Source organism: Anas acuta, chromosome 20 (genome assembly GCF_963932015.1).
Source record: "Anas acuta chromosome 20, bAnaAcu1.1, whole genome shotgun sequence".
In the NCBI taxonomy this organism is placed as follows: Eukaryota; Metazoa; Chordata; class Aves; order Anseriformes; family Anatidae; genus Anas; species Anas acuta.
The window spans coordinates 8,997,087-9,017,337 of NC_088998.1; the positions used below are offsets into that span (position 1 = coordinate 8,997,087).

Here is a 20,251-nt window from a genome sequence, read left to right on the forward strand (position 1 = left end):
AGAAGCACCAGACCTGGAGTCCTTGGTGTCACTTCAGCAGAGCTGAGGGCTGGGACAGCCGTTCTGCAGCTGGCTCCTCGCTTCTGCTCGTGGTTGGTGCACAAGCAGAGGCTTGCTCTAAATCCTGCCTTCCATCTCCTGTCCGCAGCACAGCTTTGATTCACAACCTGACCTCGGTCTGGGAGGAGGAAAAACAAGACCGGCGTAGTGGGAAGCAGCAGCAAGAGGGTGTCCCAACAGCGAGAATACCCCAGAGGAAGGCAGACAAGGAATTCTGCTTTCTCTCTGGGACCTTCATGCTGGAGCATCTCACTGAGGACGAAGCCGAGGGGCTGATATCAAGGCACAGGGGCAGCAAAACCTCAGCTTTGCTTCTGTTCAGCACAGAATGTGGAGAGGGTGGCCCTGAGCAGGCAGTCTTCAGCTCGTCCCCTCCCCAGATGGAGGGCACTGACCACTGTGGCTCGTGCAGATGCCAGCTGCCCTGCCAACAGCAGTCCTGTCCCTGGCAGTGCACAGGAGTTTTCTGCCTCTTTTAAGTGGGGACAGGTTCTCTTCTCTGCTTTTGTCCTCCTTGTCGTCTGCAGGACAAAGAGGACGGAATCGGTAACACTCGCCCTGTGCTCTGCACCTTGTAGGACACATTTCTCCTGCTTCTCTACCCAAAAGGTTCAAATATTCACAGATGACCCAGAGCTGATAGCCTTGCCTTTTCCTGGCTTAGATTGAGAAACGTCAAAACAATTCCCAGCACCTTCAGGGGCTCCGTAGCAGAGCAGTCACCTTCCCAAAACTGAAACAGCATCAGCTGAGTCTCTCTGGATCTGAAGAGCCCCCTGCTCTGAGCAAAGACACCCCGAGACCCCGCTGCACGGGGTGGTTAAAGCAGCGCTGCCCCCAGACACGGCGCTCACAGCAGCAGAGCCTGCGAGGCCCAGCTCTGCCCTACCTCCCTCGCACTCACACGCTCTCATTGGATAATTACAGAGAAAACCAAGGCAAATCCCAATTTTAGTGCCATTATAAAACAGCGAGGGGGAATTCATTACCTGGCAGCTGTTAATATTTAAGGGAGAAACTGATAATTTACCTTTGAGGCAGCGAATGCAGCAGAGGCAGCACATGCCAGAAAACGCTATTGCCTCTCCCCTCCCCACCTCTGTGCAGTCACTTTGCAGAGATTTTCTATCATCCTGCTCATTTCCCTGCCTCCCATGCTACCTGAAAGTCCCAGCGAGGAACAGCACGTCAGGACTCTGCATTACAAAACTCACCAGAGTCGTGGCTCTGGTTCTGCTGCACCTCTAGATCTGGGGGAGCGTTTCTGAAATCTGTCCCGGCTCATGCAGCAACCAACCTGGTCAGAAAACAGGAGCTAAAGGGAAGAAGAGCCCCAGTGCTTAACAAAAAGACTCACACAAGCATACGGGCAGGAAGGGCAAACAGTTTGAGATGATGCTGGGGAGGCAACCTTACCTCGGTCACACTTGAGCCCTCCAGAAAGATCTCCTGGGCATCCTGCCTCCAGCTAGGAGATGTCCCGAGCAGCTTCTCTCCCAGGTCTGTGCCTGCACGAAGCCCTACAGACGGTCCCACAACCTGAACGGGGAGACGCAGCATGCCAAGAGTGACCCACAGCTCTGCCTTCGCCTGCTCGGTTCCAGCAGGACTGACACCGGCACGGCAGCTCCGAGGTGTCTTAGGAACAGCCTGAAATTTCGCAGCAGCTGCCTTCCCTCTCCCTGGCTCTGGCTTCTCTCTTCCTCTCCATCCCCCTTGCTCTCAGTTTCTCAGAGCACGTTTACACCAGAAAGTCTGACCAACAATAATGGCATAATTATAGCCACGCAGTTAAACAAACAATAAAGCCTGGAGATAAAGGAGGGTGTGCATTTGCACTGCCCTAGCGTTGAGTTAATTTACACATCAATGCGAGACAAAGAGCTTGCCTCATCTTAAAAGAGAGATGCAAAAAGATGGAAAGGAGAGGGAAGACGCACTGACAGCCGCCACAGAGCAGCCAAGGCTCGTGGTGCAGACATGTTCAAGCTCTTAATGGACTGCAGGGTAGTGCCAGTTTAACCTTCTCTCAAATTATGCAAGACAAAAAGGAGAAAGATGCTCTGCCGACGGCATGCAAGTGTCTGGGAGGAAGCCCCCCGGACTGCGTTTATCCTTGCAGCCCAGCATCCATCTGGGCAATTCTGCAGTGCAGCACGAAGTCACAGGGTGGATGGGGGCACCAGACATCAGAGCTCTGTGTGGACAGCACATGAGCCTGCAGAGACAGGCAGGAGCTCTGCCACGCTGCTCCCTGCCCCGTGACACCAGGAACCGAGCTCTGGCACTTGGCGAGCAGGCAGAGGGTGAGCCAAGAGCATCGGATCCGTACATTGCTCCTGCCATCTAACAATAACCAGTAAATCACGAGAGATAAAAACATCAAAAGAACGCTGGCAACCTGCCTTAGGGGGTATCATCCTGAACGTTTTCCCTTCTTTTATGGTTGCTTCTCCCTGGAAGCATAAAACAGGCCTTATACAAACATTTGTCCTGGGGAATGTTTGGAGCTACAGCACGCTCGCAGATTGTTCGGTGTCTAAATACATCAGCAACCCATCCCTGCAAGCCTTCACTGCACACAAAGCTCTTCTTGCTCTTGACTATAAATGGCCTTTGTGGAGGACAGGTTCAAGGAGCGAGGAAGAACTCCCTCAGGCTGATGGACTTCACTGGACGGAGGAGCGGCCACACAAACGGGGCTGTTTCTAGAGCACCGATCCCCAACGAGGGGAGAGGATTGGGTTTGAGCCTCACCTCTCTCCGTGTTTTATTCCAGCTGTCAGGCCTTGATCCGTTGAAGTGCTTTAGCCCTCGAACCCTGCCACGTGCACAGTCCCACTGATCTCAGGGACTTCAGCTCAGTGCTGACCGTGAAAGCAAGGCCCAGAAGTGGGGCAGGTCCTCAGGGTCCCAGGCAGCTCTTTCAGGAATACACAGCCCCCTTCTTCCATGGGCTCTCTCCCTGCTTTTCCATAGTGGCTGCTTTCAGGTAGGGGACAGAGGGACACGGCCTCACTGACCTGTGGTCCCCTGATGCTTCTGAAGTGTTAGAAAAATCCCATCCTCCTGCCAACCCTCTAAAAATCCAGCTGATACCGAGTCTTTTGAGAGCCGGAGAGTTATGACCTTCTCCAGAGAAAAGCAAAGGGTTAAATTTATGACCAAGCCTTTGATGTCTGCAAGCTTCATGTGGTACACAACCTCCTGCTTTGATGTTGCTTTAAAAAGAGCGAGGAGCCAGCAGCTGCGAGGCGCACGCGTCCCGGGGAGCACCCAGGCTCCGGCCGCCCGGCGGCAGGCACCGAGCCCTCGCACGGGGCCTTCTGCTCGTGGCTCTGCTGTGACAGGGGAAAAGCTGACCACGTGTGGGTCACCCCCATCAGCTTTTCCCAGACTGAAGCTGCCTGGGGAGAACCGGGCGTCCACAGCCTCGTGTTTTCCCCCGGGAGCTCACACAGGCCTGAGCTGGAAGGGTGAAGAGGCCCCCGGGATCGGGTGCCACCAGCCCCTCTCGTCTCTGTGGCCACCAGACGGGCATCTCCCCACTTCCCATGGGGTGACGAAGCCCGTCTGTGCCCTACCAGCACCACAACCCTCCTGCACGGGCTCCATTTTGTGCAGCCCCCCTCAGCACGCATGGAGGGGCCTAGCCCGCCGGCCTGGCACGCTCTCCTACCTTACGCAGCACCTGGGCCATGGCTTCTCCTATCCATGCCAGCATCCCCACGGCTTTGCCGACAGGCTGAGCCCTTCTCCCAGGGCCTGACAGGGCTGCCAGCAGGGCCAGGCTCCTCTCCATCCCCGAGTGCACTTCGCCTCCCTTCACTTTCCCCTGCCTCCCCTCCCTTCTCCCGCCTCCTCCCATGGGGAGTTTCCCAGCAGCTCAGTAATTAGCAGCAGCATCGCCAATGCTAATAACACCACCACAGCTCCTGCCATCCCGAGCTCAAACAACTTTACAGCCATCATCACGCCTCTGTAAGCTCCCCGGGGGAGCTGCATTACCCCATCACACAGATGGGGAGGACGGAGGTAAACAAGAGGCGGTGGTGGCAGCGGTGGGCAGGGAACACGAGGCTCTGAATCAGGCCCTGCACCTACCTGTGGGACCTTCCCATCATGGTGAGAAGGCTCCTTCGGAAGGAGGTCAGTGCCTGCACCGACTGCAGGACTTATCCAGAGACCACATCGCTCCGTGTGGGGCCGGGGAGGTTTGTTCCTGGGCACCATCCAGCAGGCAGGGCTGCTCACAGCCTGAGCTGGTGCCTTCTGATGGTGACAGTGCCTCAGATCAGCCATCAGAGCTCACCTCTAATTGAGGACTTGCTGTTTACTGATGGATAATAAAAGGAGATTTTTGTTTCGAGCATTCACAAAATGAGGAATGCCTCGGGGTTCTCGTCTGAACTGCCTGACCAGAGCCAGCTCTGCGGGAGGGAGAAAAAGGGACTGGGCTGCAGAGCTCGGGGCCAGCATCCACCCGTCTTGGGTGCAGTTCGCCACATTTCATTTAAAAAGGCTCACATGGATGGGAATTAGAGCTTTTCAAAAAAAAAAGCCCACCCACACTCCCACACAACAGGCTGACACAGCTCTGTAGCCCTCTGACAGATGGGGACAAAAGCCATACGCAAGGCAAAGGGTCGCCGCTTTTGGCAAGTACCCACGAGAAGATGTTGATTTAAACGCTCTGAGGTCTGGGCTGCAGAGTCAGGCTGGGGTCCCTGTCAGGTGGGAGCATGGAAACAAAACGAGATTCACCCGAAGTGACCCAGCCTCGCTGCCCAGAACGCGCTGCAGACGCTCTCCTGGCAGAAGAGCCCTTTCTGGAGGGCATTTCGTGTGTGGCAGGGCATGGTCTGAAGACACCAGCTGGCATTAGCCACGGCCCAGCAGGGCTCTGCACATTGATCCTTTGTGGGGCTGAAATGGGAAGGGGCTGTGGGGCACTGCTGCCAGCGGGGCGATGGACCACCTCCGTGCCTGGGCAAGCGGCACAGGCAGCACCACCGGGCTCTGCAGGGAGCAGGGCAGAAGCTCAAATGCCCACGCAGGGACCGCTGCAAGCAGCAGGCTCCTGCCCCTCTCCAGTCCTGGCCTCTGGGGCTGTGCAAACGCATGGACACAGTGCTTCACCTCCCTTATCTCTCCACGGGTCTGTGTCCTTTCCCTCTCTGCTGTTTGACTCTCAGGTGTACCAGGAACGCTTGGGAATTGAGCTAAAATTGCACGGTCGGGGTTTAGCTCACAAATCCAGAGCAAGTAGAGAGCTAATAAACTCTACAAAACCTGGGCGCAGAGGGAGGAGGCCTCGGGAGAACAGTCAGGTCCCAGCGCTCAGGCAGAGCCTGCACCACCCCTCTGCAAGAGCAAACCCTGGGTGCCTGCAAGGCACCTGCCGTGACCGGGGTGTGTGAGTCCCTGCCCTCACTTGCTCTTGCCTGGACATTCCCCAAATCCTTGTGTTCATGGTCACAAGCTCGCTAGTGCTTGGCGATGTCCCACAGGGCCTCTTCTACAGACATAACCTGTGTGTTCACAACTACACTCCTGAGGAATGCTTTTTGCCTTACTCTTGCTGGAGCATGGCTTTTGTTCGGTTTCTGGCTGAATGTCTGAGTTAAAAATACATAGCTATTTCTGGCAGAAGTGTGGTTTTTTTTTCTGCCTTTATATTCCCTCGGATGCCCCAGTACTGCTGTCTCCTTTCTGGCTCAGATGAGCTTTGTTTTCCTTCTCAATGATCATGTTTGCACCGGTGAGCAGCAGGAAATGCTTTTCCTATTAGACCATTTCCACTAACGCTGTTGGGAATGAAGAATCAGCTCAGAGAAGTCTAAAAAAAAATAACAGTTGGTGTAAAAATCCTGTCTCCAGCGGTCAGACAACCGAACTGAAAACCAGAAGTGCCTGTGGTCAAAAGGGATGTGTACGTACGCACACCCAGAGCAGGACATGTCCCACCTGTGACCCACAGACCAGGAACAAGGAAACACTTTTAAGCATCCCCCCTCTACAGACAGGCTTCCTCCCAAGCTCTGCAGCTCAGACCCTTTCATACCCAGCACAAAAATATTTTTTTAATATCTCTTTTCTTAACTATCAAGAGAAAATAGGCCTGCCTTTCCTGGCTTGGACTTAATCCACCTGGATTCAAGTGTGTGATCACGGCAGTGCGACAGTGAATTACAGCCTCAGCATAAAGCAAGAGCCCAAATACTTCAGAGCACCCATGCAATCGTTACAGCTTTGCTGTAACAATCCATCTCCTGGCAAAAAGCAAGCTGAGGACTTCGGGCTTCTCACTTGAAATCACCGAGTTCAAATACCTCCAAGCCTGCTCCCACAATCCAGAAACATGCAGCATCCGTGGGTGTGACTCTTGCCTCCAGAGCTGAGAACAAAACCAGCACAGCTGCAGGAAACCTCCCCAGCACATTGTATTTGCCAGTGTTACAACATAAACATCAACACAACCAGAAGATAATAGCCTCAAACAGCTCAGTTGTTTGGGTTAAAGATGTCAAAAACGCACAAGGAGAGCTTTCCAAGACACAGATGTCCACCACCTTCTGGGGAGCCAAGGACAGACTAAGTCAGAGCTGTTCAACCCCAACAGGGCCTTGCTGCATGCCAGCAACCTGAAAATGGCAAAGGCATCCGCATTTTTGGTTGATAAGCTACCAAAAACATGAAAAGGGCTCTGTTTCCTGAAGGCAACAAGCACTTTCTTGGTTATCTCAGGAGGCTGTTCAAGTCAGGCTCCACAAAGCAAGGCCTCCAACCTGCTGTGTTCTTCTAGAAGTCAGGGCATCGCACCCAGACAGTCCCAAACTCAGGAAAGTTCAGGTCTAAACTCATCCCTCTGCTGAAGGTTACAAGCACCACTAACCACCAAGCTCTCACAAACCAGTTCAAGGAGGTTGGTACCGCAGTTCTGTGTAATGAGCAGTGAAGCTGAGGCTCAGAAAGGAAAAATAATCTGCCTGCAGTTGCCTGAACAGTCACCAGCAGAACCAGACGCAGGTTCTGCTTTCCAGCCAACAGGCCACACTGCCACCCACCCAACCAGGTTAGAAACAAAGCTCCAAAACGAGTACCAGAGGAGAAAAAACATCTTCCTACCGACTGTGACACCTGGACTCGGACTTCGCTGGCATCCAGCGGTGAGGTACTTGACCCCTGGGGCCTTCTCTCTGAAGCGTGTTGGTGCTCCCGGTATTTCTTTGACCTTGCAGGTAAAGACAAGAACTCTTTGCCCGAGATCTTCAGGTCTCCCACGTGATGGCTGTCCCCATTCTGGTCCTTGGGAAAGCAAGAAATAGTCATTGCACAAATTGCTTGTCTCTGGTTTAACGTGGAGATCTGATGGCAAATTTCCCCAGAAAAATGGCAAATATCCACAGAAACGAGAAGTTAACGTACTCCCTCTCTGCTCTCCTCCTGGGCCCTCTTCAACGCCTGTTTGCAGTGCTCCCGTGGCCATATAAAACACAGGGTTGTCACTCCTGTGTAACGCATGGGGAAACTGAGGTGACAGATAACTCGTCTCTTAAATCCTAGGTTTTGTCTCCTCTCAGTGCAGCTCCTCGCTTGGTTTTTCCAGCCCCTGCCATTTGCCTGGCTTCTGCTTCCTCACTCCCCTCCCATGAGATGCACACAACCCCGTCCCTTCTCTGCCAAAAGCCCCGTGGTAATGGCCCTGCCTGTATTATCACAACAACCTCATTACTGCTGTCACGCAGATGAGGCCCTGATACGGAAACAGCAGCAGGAGCATTCAGCATTTAGCTCCAAAGGCACTTATTAAAGGCACCAGGCACATAACCAGTGGGATCTGAGTGCCTAAACCTGCTCCATGCTTTGGGCTTTTGTATTTCCATGCTGCAAACCATCTTATTATCACTCACAGAGCACCGAGAGAACTCCCCAGTGTCCTTACTCCTCGCTTCAGCTGCTGCGTGTGGGTGAAAGCTGGAGCCCAGCTCAGGAGCACAGCTCACCCAAGGACCCACGAGGCCGGGATTTTAAGAGGTGAGCACTGAAAAGGCAAAAACACTGAACAGGACCCAAAGTCACAGCACACCAGCAGCCCAACGCAGCAGGATGCTGGAGCCAAAATGCCTTCTGCACTCCTTGAAACACAACCAGGAATAGTGAGAACAAGCGAGGGGAGTTTCATTTCCTTAGATGCTATCAATGCGACCAACTGCAGCCAGGCCGGTGTCCACAGCTGGAAAAGCAGGCCTAAAATTGGGCTTCAGAAGTGGACAGAAGCTGCCTCGCAATGCCTCAAACGGCTTCCTTCATGCCCAAAGAATAGATGGCTCAATTACAGCACGTAAGCACCTCCAGGGTAAAAACCAGCATGTGATGAAGAGATTTTTCAGTCTGGTGGAGAGAGGAATAAACAAGAGGCAACGGCTGGGAGCTAAAATAGGGGAAACTCAAACCAAGGAACAAGGCACAGGTCGGGGAGCACAGGAGCAACTCTGTGAAGGGGCACTGCACAAAAGTTCCTGGCCTGTTGGGTAACAGGGGGTCCTGCTGACTTTGAAGGCTCTCTCTGGCAGAGCTAAGGGCAGAGAGGGTGAGGAAATAACGAGAGGGTGCTGGAGAGATCGCATTTCACACCACTGGTTTATTCTTTGAGGTCTTAGCACCTCAAAGGATGGGGAATTGCTTCCACAAGGAGAGGTGAGCTCACACAGGACCACTCTGGGGTTTAACAACTCGTTTCTGACTCCCAGGTTATGGACTACCCACAGCTCCCCCCGGAACCCCCGAAATCCACCACCCTGCCTGGAGTACTGAGCGAGGCCCAGCTTGCAGAGCAAAGAGCAGGAAACCAGCGGCACTAGCAACAAATCTCCTGTATCACAACACTGCCAGAGCCCCCGGGCCATGCTGCGATGAGTAGGACACAGAATTGATCCATCAGGACACAGAACCGATCGATTAGGACACACACATCACCCTGCCACTGGGCACCGTGTCCCTGTCATCACAGGGAACCCATGGGGTCAGTCCAACCTCAGGTCCAACCCCTACCTGGAGGCAAGCAGATAAACCCAGTGGTGTGGGAAAGGTCGGGGGGATTTTAGGCAGCAGCCACCCAGCCCAGAACGTGTGGTTGTGGCTGGAGAAGAGATGGACCTGCACTGGTTACAGCAGGTAGGAGGCAGCCAGCCTCTGGGCAGGTGGGTGAATTAACAAAAAGGGTGCTTGGAGTTTAACTTCCTAAGAGTTAATTCAGGAAAGAGCTTCTGCCAGTCCCTCCAGGTGCCTGCTGGGCTGCTTACGCTCTCAGATGTCTCTGCAAGCCTGGGGTTATTTCCCATTGACCCCCTGCACCTACCCACAACTTTGGGGATTTTTTTTTTTGTGACACTTCTGCAGGAGTGGAAACGCTCCCCGGGGCACTCGGGAGAGCTGTGCCTGGAAAGCACCGCATGAATAGAAATGACTCCTGCCAACGTCTTTCCCAAAAAGCAGAGCTGGGCTGCCTGCCCCTGGGATCGGGCATGGCTGAACCACACGGCAGCACCGCCACCTGCCACGGGGCAGACCCAGCGATCCTGTGTAGGATTTTCTCAGAAATTTAAATGATCCTTGCAGGTGGAAAGGCTCAGTGCCTCCCAGCTGGCTGTAGAAACAGCCTTTGCCCTGGGGAGGCTATGAAAACACTGATCTGCTTGGATCTGACGTTTCCAGCAGTGAACCAGAGCAGAGGCAATCCTCAGAGCCCCTTGGGACAAGATCCTCTGCCTCCTGCAATGCTCCAGCTCCCTCCTGACCTCTCCTTCCCTGGCTGCACGAAGGCAGCACTCTGCTGGGTTAACAAGGCACCGAGACGTGCCACCAGCCACTGAAGGGGCTAAACTGCTCGTGCTTATCCTCTTCAATAAAGGGCTGATTTTTTTTTTCAAAAAACCCCAGAAGTGGCTTTTTCAGCTTTCAGCTAAGTGCCTTTTTAGCTAGACCAGCTGTTCCTCTCTAGAAACCCTCTCTGGTTAATCCCATTGACTCCCGTGCTATCTGCTAATTGCCTACTTCCCTGCGCATGCAGGCAGTCAACAAGCCCTTACGGATTCCTACCGATCCTTCATCCTCCAGGCAAGCCAGCCATCTTCGCTTACCTTTTCAGAAGGGAACTTCAGGAGGTCTAAGCTGTCCATGCTGTTTCTTTGGAGTCTCTTTGGCCTGGCTCCTGCAAAACAACGCACTCTGGCATCAGGGGGGTGTCACCCACCAGCAGCACCCAGCCCAAACTCCCAGCGTGGCCGACCCTCAGCTACCGTGAGCTGCAAAGTCAAGCGGACGGGATGTTGCAGCTGTGCTGTCCTTGAGATTCAAATCTGTTTTTTTTTTTTTTTTTTCTCTATTGTTTTGGGTCTTTTTCAAAGCAGTGTCACGGCACAGCCAGTAACAGCGAGGGCTGCACAAAGCTTTTGATTTTGAACCAGTAGCGGGGGCGCACCATGACCCCGGGTCTCGGCTGAGGGCTCTGAAATTCCAGAGCTACGAGGCCGACCCCAAACAAGGAAAAGTCAGGGGACTGGCACTAAGAAAAATCATAACAAAAATACAGTTGAATACATCTGTGGGCTTGTTGCTTTATCTCTGTGTTTTTAACTTAAAGAATGTGTCTGGGACACATCTTAAAGCTTTGCTCTGCAGTCACGAGGGCTGGAAAACTAAGTGAAAGAGCAAATGTTTTCAAGCTATCACAGGCCCAGCCTCAAGGAGAGAGAAACCTTGCCCTGAAGCTGACAGACAAAAACATCAAATTTGGCAACCATTAAGATATTTGAGATTTAATAAAATTAATTTAAATACAGTGTTATAACAATAACAGACAAGGTGAAAACCAGTTCAGCTTCTGCCTTCTGTTTTCCACACTCTCTCTACCTGCACGTCTCCCTCCAACCTTCTCCCCGCCGCTCTCACCTTGCTCACTGGCACATGCAGCACTTACCAAATGGCCCTGGGGTGCCTCTAACACATCCCAGAAAACTTCTGCCCTTTCCCCTTCCTGCTCCCTTTTCCTGCCCTTTCCTGAAGTTTGGCTTTAGCTGAGAACCCCCTGAAATCAGCACCAAGCGGGGCAGAACCGGGAGCTCTGGAGCCAATGTCCCGCCACAGCTTCCAAGCTGGAGGGGAAATCCTGGGGGAGGGCGAATAATGAGTGCATGTGAATTGAAAGCCATCCTCGTGCAGAGCCCTGAGAACGGAAACCACTGAACTCTGTGCGGTTCCTGCAGCAGCAAGCTCACCGAGCCGAAAGATTCCCCAGCTTCCCACCAGCACCGACATCCCACAGCAGCCCCCACGCACCCTGTTCCAGCCCAGGGTGCCACCGAGCTGCTCACCAGGCAAACTTAACGAGAGAAGGCCCAAAATTCACAAATCAATTCAGGGCTGACTGCGAGCAGAAGGCAGTGGTTAAATGGAAAAGCCAGCAGGTAGTGGGATTCCTGCATGAACATGCACCCAGCTCTGCACGACTCCAGGTGCAACCACAGGCATCTCTCAGCTGCAGCACCTCCAAAGACAAAATTCCCCCCTCGCTCAGCGTCGTGAGATACAAAGGCAAGCTCAGATCATCTGGGACTTCGCATCCATACCACGGCTTAGTTATGAATGACCTAAAGACAACTCCACTGCCCCTCACGACTTCCTTACTACCCCAACGGGATTTACTTCTTGCAGCCACGACGGCCAAACCAACAAAACGTTTGTGCACGGTTTCTGTCTCTCCAAAAAGCACGTTAGTGTAATTTTAAGGTGACTTCGGCAGCAGGCTTTGAGTTAAGAAGGTACTGGAGGAGGTGGCGAATAGGTGCAGGATGGATATTGAACCCACAGCAAAGCCAGAGAGCAAGGAGAACACGCAGTGACACACGGCTGCTGTCTCCACCAAGCTCGACTCTCTTCCACCCTGCAGAGCCATCGCTGGTTTGGCAGCAGCTCGGTAAAACCAGGATTTGGTTCTGGAAGCTGGGCGATTGCTGCTGACATTGGCTCGGGCTCAGACACGGGGCTGTTCTCCTGTTGGTGTGGGTAGGAGGAAAGGACTTTGCTGCCCCCAATGCAGCAGGCAGATCTCCTGGTGTTACCATTTTTATTTCAGCCCTTGATTATTTTTTACTAAGAAATCTTAACTACGCTATTTTGTCTTTGCTAAGGCATCGTAAGCACCGACCTTGAGGAGGATGGGAAAGGCTCACGATGCTGGATACCGGTGACACGACACGGTTATTTGCTGTCTGAACACTTTACCACAGGCTGGACGTGCACCACACAGACAGCTGAAAGGATGGAGCCCAAGCCCTCTCCACCACGGCACGGAGACGGCCGCACAGCTCTCGGTGGGTCGGCACAGTCCGCCCTGGCTCACTCCAGGAGGACCCAGAGCTCCTAAAGAAAGCTGAAGTCCTCAAAGACACCTCACACCCGGCTCCTGTTGCTCCACCGTGCTCCCACCAGCTCCTGGGGGCACCAGCAAGAAGGAGGCAGCTCTGCAGGGTCTCCCCCACGCCGCCAGAGGAGCAAAGCCCGAGCAGAGCCCTCCTGGAGCCGCCACGTCGGCCGGCAGGAGCTCGGCAAGGGGAGAAGCAAGGAGAACCTGCGATAAAAAATACCCACAAACACTCGACCCGATCACGCGTCTGGGTTTCAAAGCGATGCCCAAGAGGTGAGAGCAGCACCTGGAAGCCAGCGTGTGTCACGGCAGCTTTTAAGGGCCACTTCCAGGAAAGCGAGGAAGGAGCAAAGTGCGCCTGATTAGATAAACACCCAGCGTTTCCAACAGGCTAAAGAGTCGCTAATTACACACCTCCGTCCTCAGGTGCTTTTGTACGTTTGCAGTAGCATTAAACCGCTGGCCAGAAACCATTAATCTCTGCTCTGCGAAAGCCTGCCTTCCTCTCTGCTAATTTAATAAACGTCGTCAGCCGAGACGACCCCAGCAATTAGGGCACGCGGAACCATTTGTCTTCCTCCGTTGTTTTGGTGCTTGTGGTTCCTCCGTTACCGGGCAGACTTCGCGTTTGGCTGAGCTAAGAGAGGAAGAAGTTAGGAATTACAAATACGACTTCCCAACAGGCCAGCTCGGCTGTTTTTAGGCAAACAAAACACAACCAGCACCGGGGCCAGATGCCGGTCTCAAAGCGCTCGGTTCTGCCCTCGTTCACACCGAACTGTCCCAGGGCAAAGCAGCACCAGCAGAAGAATTGAGATGCTACCCATAGCCAGGGCTACCGTAAGCTGGACGGCAGCAGGCAGCAGCTCCCACCATGCTCACAGAACAGTTTCTCCCCTTTTTTCCCCTGTCTGACACGCTCATCCTGCCGCAGAGCAGTTCCCATACTCACAGGCACGCCGCGACACGAGTTGTCCCGCTAGCTTGCTGCCTTCCTACGGGGCATTCCCTCTCACAGCTCCGGATGTAACTTCCAGGTGTGCTCAGAAACCTCCTGAGAAGTGATTTTCCCAGCAATTCCCGCAGCCCCAGCGCTCGGATCCTCTCTGCCCCTTTCCCCCCAGCGCCGACCGGCAGCAGCCGCCGCAGAGGCAGAAGATTGAGCGGCTGAAAACCGGTGTCTGCTCCTCTGTAAGGGCTTTTCTTCTCTCTCCAGTATTTATTGGCATGTTTACCGAGCCTACTGCAGAGCAACGGAAAACCTCAGGGGCATTTCTAAATGCTCTCTCTGTCTTCAAGGTTTGCTGAGGTCTCCAACACAGCGAGCCGAAACCTTCTTGTGAACATCAGCTGAGCGCCGCTGCTGACTGCCCGCATTCATGGCTTGTTTTCCTGGAGCTCCTCGGATGTTGTTCTTCTCAGTGCTCAGGCTTGGGGTTGTTGTTTCTGTTTTAAATATTTTTTTTTTCTCCAAAATCTCCCCCCACCCACCCTCCATGCTCTTAACACCCCCACGAGCCAAGGAGGGGTTTCTGTTTGTTTTTTTTTTGTTTTGTTTTTTTTTGTTTTTTTTTTTTGTTTTTTTTGTTTTTTTTTTACTTTTTACAGTTTGGTTCCTGGGGCGTTTAACGGTTTTTGCATTCCCGTGTTTTAAAACTTGAAAATCCGTCACCTCCCTATGGGAAGGAGGCAACGAAATCTCGTGGTGTGGGGGGATTTTACTGGGACAGAGCAGGGGAGATGCTCGTGTACGTAGCTTCTTCTCCTGGCCCCCTCTTATCCCCCCACATCCCAAATGCTCTCCAGTCCTCTGTCCGTGGGACGCTTCCCCAATCCATCCCACCACACACCCAGCCAGATGCTGCTTTTTTCTCTGTCTCCCTGCAGAGATGGGGACAGTCTCTGATGACACCGTGCAAGAAGCTTTATCTACAAACTTCCCTTCTCAGCCAGAAGTTTGATAGCGCCGCTCCTGCTGTCCTGGGGCTTCTCGAGCTGATTAAGTGTAGGACAACACTCTGCTTTTCAGGGCTTCTGGGGCTTTTACAGCATATTTAGGGGAAAGACCATGCCAGGCTTTTGCTTAGAAAGCCACGCAGCCCTGGCAGTGCCTGCTCAGCACAAAGCTCCCCCTGCTTCCAGCCAGGTAACTCCGCAGTGGGGTGAAGCTGGGCAGACAGCGTGGGCAGTTTTGTTCCTGCGTGGACAGTCTCCAGCTCCAGCTGGCACTCCGGAAAGCTCAGTGCTGACGAGATGGAGCACAACGCGTGGAGTAGCGGCTCGGGGAGCCCTGCCAGCAGCTCTCATCAGCTTGACGTGTGCTTTGATGACTCCGTGGCTCTCCCCCATCTCCAGCTTGGAGAGCTGCCTGGCTGAGGTGGAGCAAGCTCCCCGATGCGGATCGAGGGATGGTTCTATTTGGGGGCCAGGATGGCACCGTGGCCCTCTGGGGTGGCTGCAGCACAGGGAGGAGAATTAAACCTGACAGCGAACTCCACAGAAACCACGGGGAAAGGTTACACAGCCAGTATCATCCCCCTCGCCCTGCAGCTCTCCTGCTCAAGCAGTGCACGTAGCAGGTCAGGGCAGCTGGGGGGGGGTAGGAGACACCCCGCAGAGCCCAGGCTTTGCACAATAAAGACCACAACAAATCTTGGCAGAAGCAGTTGCTGGATTTTCTTGGAAAGGTCATTTCCTTCCACACCTGTATCAACTGAGATATCAGCTTGTCTTTGGGGCAGATTTCACCAGCCCAGGACCTTGCCTTCCTCCCTTTGTACACACCCCGGCATTTCAGAGCCTGGACTGTGGCAGACAGCTCTAAATATTAAATAGGATTAAATTAGACCAGCCAGGCACTTGTTTGGGGTGGAAGAGAGGTCTGTAAACCCTACCAGGCTCAGAACTAACCGTGGAGATGTGGTCCAGCAATCCCAACGCACGCAGAGCATTTCAAATCTTCCTCTGCTGACATCTAATCAGGAAATCTCTGGTTAGCTGCTGCTCCATTATTACAGCGAGCGCTCTTCAAAAAGGAAAAAAAAAAACAACACAGCAGCAAGGAAAGGAAAAAAAAAATAAAAAAGCCTCCAGTAGGACAAGCAGCTCATTTAGGGCTTTAATTAGTCTTCAAACATGTAATGGGTTCTGGCACTATAAATCCACTTGACCTCTATTATTGCCAGCACTCGCATGATAAATGCCGGCATTTGTTTTCCCAGTTGATGTTACTGGGACAGAACAATACTTTTCTCTAAATAGAGAAAGCAAATAATATCAGTTATTTACAACGACTGAGCCATAAAACGCTGGCACCACACTGCTGTGCATCGATCTGGGGGATGGACCATCTGGTTACCCACCCGTCCCTGAGAGTGGAAAGGACCAGGGGAACCCTGACATGGCTGAAACTTTTTCCTCCCTAGCAGCTAAATGAGGGCCCTTTGGGCTCTCTAAGGTCCAGATAAAAGCCATGAACATGTACAGCTTGCAACAGAAAGGACAGCACACATGGGAAGGACAAAAATCAACCCATAGCTGAGGGTCAGGGTGACCTGGAAGGTTGCTTCCAGCACGTTGTCATGTCAGACTTCCTCAGAAATGCTTTGGTCCCACGCAAGGTCCTGCATTCTCGGCCCCTCACATCAAAGCTGGAAGCCCAGAGGACAGGAATGAAACCTCTTCTGCTGGGAAGATCGGGCTCCTGGGTGTTTGCTCTGACTAGCTGCGAAGTGCTGTATTGGTTGGCACACAGACCCGCACACAGCTGAGCAAATATCAGCCTTCCAGACAGATCCTGAGCACTACAAAAACCTTCTCCAGAATAACAAAAGTCTTGTAGCTTTTTTTTTTTCCGTAGTGAAACTGTTCCTTCAAATGCATACATGCATGTACAATGTGCAGTAACAAAAACAAAATCCTTCTGAATTGGCCAAGGGGGGACTTGGAGCAAAAGTCCTCCTCGGGGACAGAGATGACACAAAGGAGTTTCCTTCCCCCAGAAAAAAACAATGCAGCTCAGAAAAGCTGCGGTCTTTGAGCATAAGGTTATCCTACAACAGGCATCTTCTCACTGAGTAAGGCTGGAATATGGCTTTTTGCAAATAAAGCGTTGGCAATTCAGGCCAAAGAATGAAGTATCTCGGTTTGGACTTGCAGGATGCAGACCATACAGCGCACCCAGTGATGCCCCACCTGACAAAGTCAAATACAAACCTTGTGGGAAACCTGGAGCCATGTCAGGGGAGGTTTTGTAGAACCATGACCTGCTTAATAGATCAATAGTTGTAGGGACAGAAGGATTTTCGGGGAGATAAACTGAACTGGGTGGAGTGGGTTGGGAGGAGGCAGGTAACCTCAGGCTAATTCAAGAACAGCCGTGATAGGACTGGCAGGAGCACCTGGTTTTCTTCTAAAAAGAGCAAAATTTTCTCTGCCAGCATATAGCAGAGCTTCATGACCCCTGATCTCCCATTACAAGCTTGTGCTGAACAAGCAGAGATCAAAAAGACACTGAATTTGAGCTAGAAAGTGACACGCAGCAATTAACAGGGGCACCACCGAGCAGCTGAAGTCCTAGGGGCTGACTGAGGGAGGACAAGTGCAAGAACAGCACGTGTCAGAGCCTCGCAGGGATCAAACACCCACAGCAAAATCCTACAGAGAGGGGGCAACATACCTGATCCCTCCTCCTGGAGGCTGCTGTGAATCTGTCACCAGCTTGCAGCAAGCAGGAACCTTCCAGCTACTGGCACGTGGCTGGCCACGCTGGCCTTTGAATTCACGGGCTCTGACTGTCCCTACAAGCCCCAGGTCTCTTTGTGTCCCTACAAGCCCCAGGTCTCTTCGTTAAGCAAAGTTCTGCTGTCTGGGTGCCCGGCTCTGCCAGACGAGGGGCCAGCCTTGCTGCTGAGGGCAGCGGTGTGCCCAGTGAAATGCTAAAGCACACCAAGTCCCCTGGATAAAAACCTTTAAGGATAAAAACTGATTCTAGCTGGGATGGCTGCAGGAGCCTGGAACAGAAGCCAGAGGGGATTTCAGGCTTCCCAGCTCTGAGCAGGGGTTTGTGTAAGGAGCTGACCATTTCCATGAAGTCAGCTCTCCCCACAACAAGAGGTTCCTTGATTTAACGGGTGGCTTTGCCAAGGGCCACGTTGTATCTTCTCTGCCAAAGGATTTGAGAACAAGCCTCTTCCTCATTCCTCCTTTCCAGCACTTGCACTCTCCCCTGGCATCAAGATAAAGCAGGCACCTGAATTTCATCAGCACAATATCCTCTCCTCCAGGCCCGAATCATTTCATCTGCTGTGAGCTGGAAATCTTGCAACACTGACACTGGGAAGGTCGCTCGTGTGCAGGGCAAAGTGAGAGGAGAGAGTTAAATACTGCTAAAACTTTGGGAAGAATATTTTTAAAACTTCGTAAAGCTGGGGCAGTCGGAGCTGAGTGCTAAGTAACTCAATTTAAATCCAAATGACTCAGAGGTTCATCTCCCCTCGTCAGTGCTCCTGAAGTGATTTAACAGCTGTAACAGCAGAGGTTACTCAGAGGTTTAGAAAAGACACGGAGATAACAGAGAGGCATCCTTTAGATACCCTAAATCTTCACACAAGCCCCCCTCCCATTCAAGCAGCACTCCTGGCATCCTCCCAGCCGTGCTCCATCACAGCAAGGCCCACCACAGCCCTCAGGTCATTTTGGAGACCTTCCTGCAGGTGCCTCAGTGGGAGGCAACACTCATCGCCCGAACATAAATCTGAACTCGCAGTGAAAGCTCTGCCGAGCATCTGTTTGACCAAAAACCATAACCTCAAAATGCTTCCTCCCCACATGCCCCAAAGCGTCTACGTCCTTCAGGCCTTCTCAGGAGCCGTGCCACATCAAGGATGTATCTGTCTGTCCCCCCCGTGGCCTTTCTGCATCTCTCAGCTAAGCCTTGCCTCCAGAATCTGAAGTCACAGCCTTGGGCTGTCCCCCTGTTGGAAGGTCTCAGAGGGCCACATCTCCCTCCTGTCACCCACCACAGTTCCTCGCAGCATGGTTGAGCAAGCCACAGAGAAGAACCATCCCTGCACAGCATCCCAGCCCGGGGCTCAGGCTGGTATGGGTTGGGAACACTGCATCCTCCTCGCCTTGCGTCAGTAGAGGCTGGTCAACCGAGCGTCTTTCAGCAGCCCTAGACGCTTCTCAGATACTTCAAAGATATTTAAAGCAAGCCAGCAAGCAAACAAACAGGCTGGGAAACATAAAAGCAGATTTCTTCTACCCCTAATTTATCCCAGGGTTCAAAGATTCTTGTGAAGAAAGCAAGCTGGGAATGGCACTGAGGATGCAGAGACCCGCATTCAAAGCCACGCAGAGCTGATCGCTGCACAGGAAGGGGATGAGTTTCGTGCCTACCCGGACTGCCCACCTCCTCACCCCAATAACACAACCTGAAGCACGGCTGCCTCTCACACAGGCTCCTGAAACCCAAGTGCAGACAAGCAGAGCAGCCTTGTGCCCCCCACTTCTTCAGCAGAGGCTGATTCTGGGGGAATATTCTGTGATTTGAAGTCAGGCTCGCAGCCGAGTCCTTTCCTGCCCTCCAAGCTCGCTGAGCACAGCTGGGCAGTGGTGGCTGCGTACTGCAAACAGCACGGAAACCGTGCCAGGAGCCAGCACACAACGCTCTGAAAGCCTCTCCGTGTGTGCCAACGCGTTGTAGAACACCTGCATCCCTCCCCACCTACACCCAGCTGCCAGGAGGTGCTGCTCAGCATCTCCTCACACTGCTGCTGCCATCAGAGCTGACAGCTGAGGCTGACACGCTGCTGAGTGTAAAAGAAAAGCAGCCCAGAGGCAGTTTGTCTTTTGGAGAAGCACTGAAAATCCTTCTGAGCTGTCTGGCCGGGGCTGCTCTCTGCCTCCTGCCCGACACCTCCATCCCTTTGGCAGCGGGTGAGCCCCTTCCCTGTGCTCCCTGCGGCTGGCAGGCAGCCCCCGGCCAGTGCCAGCTCCAGAGGGAAGAGCTGACAAGGAGGAATTGAGGAGAGGAACGCTGCAGGGCAGCAATGTGCACACACAACCTCAGCTAACCCACCTCGGTGCCGCGGCCACAGGCTGCTCGAGGAAGGTCCAGGTCGAGTGCCCCCAATTCGGTGGGGCACCAGGCACAGCTCGCACCCCACTGAGCCTCAGCCCCGAGTAGCCCTGGTCGAGCAGAGCTGGCTGCAGGCACCCAGGGCACCCCCAGCACCAAACTCTGGTTGCTTTAACCTCTGCAACAAACCCCTCACGAGCACAGCCAGTTCCATTTTCTCCAGCAGCAACAGCCTCCCAGTACCCAGTTCTTTACTTGCAGCGTGTGAGAGGGCAAGACCACTTTTCAGGGCCGTGTATTCGTGTGTTCGGAGAAGCAGACACAACCTCTGTTTATTTGCTTCGTGTTTTAGCTCCTCTCCAGCTTCGTCTGGTTTGTTGCTTTAAGCTCTCCCTGTTTGCATTTCTTCACAAGGTCGTTGCTTTCACAAGACTTTTGTAGTGCTGCCCCACTTCCCTGGCCTCCAGCTCTGTCTTCTGACATCCAACTGCTCTCAGAATATTAATTAAATCACAAAGAGCTCAGCAAGAGGAAGCCAAAACAGCAGAGGAAAACACCAGACACTCCTTCCTCCCCCAGGCTCCGGGTGGAGGACAATGCCCAAGGCTTGGACACAAGCGACCTGTGAAGGACATCCCCGCCTGATGGTTTGGGGTTTCTCAGCCAGCTGGATGGATTTTCCC

At 53.1% G+C, this 20,251-nt stretch overlaps 1 protein-coding gene across 4 annotated transcripts in view; it reads right to left on the reverse strand.

Moving 5' to 3' along the window:
• GPSM1 (G protein signaling modulator 1) overlaps positions 1-20,251 on the reverse strand; it is a 63,128-nt gene that overhangs the window by 12,055 nt on the left and 30,822 nt on the right. For 3 of the 4 annotated variants that reach the window (XM_068656904.1, XM_068656907.1, XM_068656903.1), the window contains exons 10-12: positions 10,203-10,273; positions 7,189-7,368; positions 1,477-1,599 (exon numbers count right to left, since the gene is read on the reverse strand). In XM_068656904.1, the coding sequence (XP_068513005.1) occupies positions 1,477-1,599; positions 7,189-7,368; positions 10,203-10,273 (374 nt within the window). The remainder of the gene's footprint in view (positions 1-1,476; positions 1,600-7,188; positions 7,369-10,202; positions 10,274-20,251) is intronic. The other variant, XM_068656905.1, reaches the window with a different exon arrangement.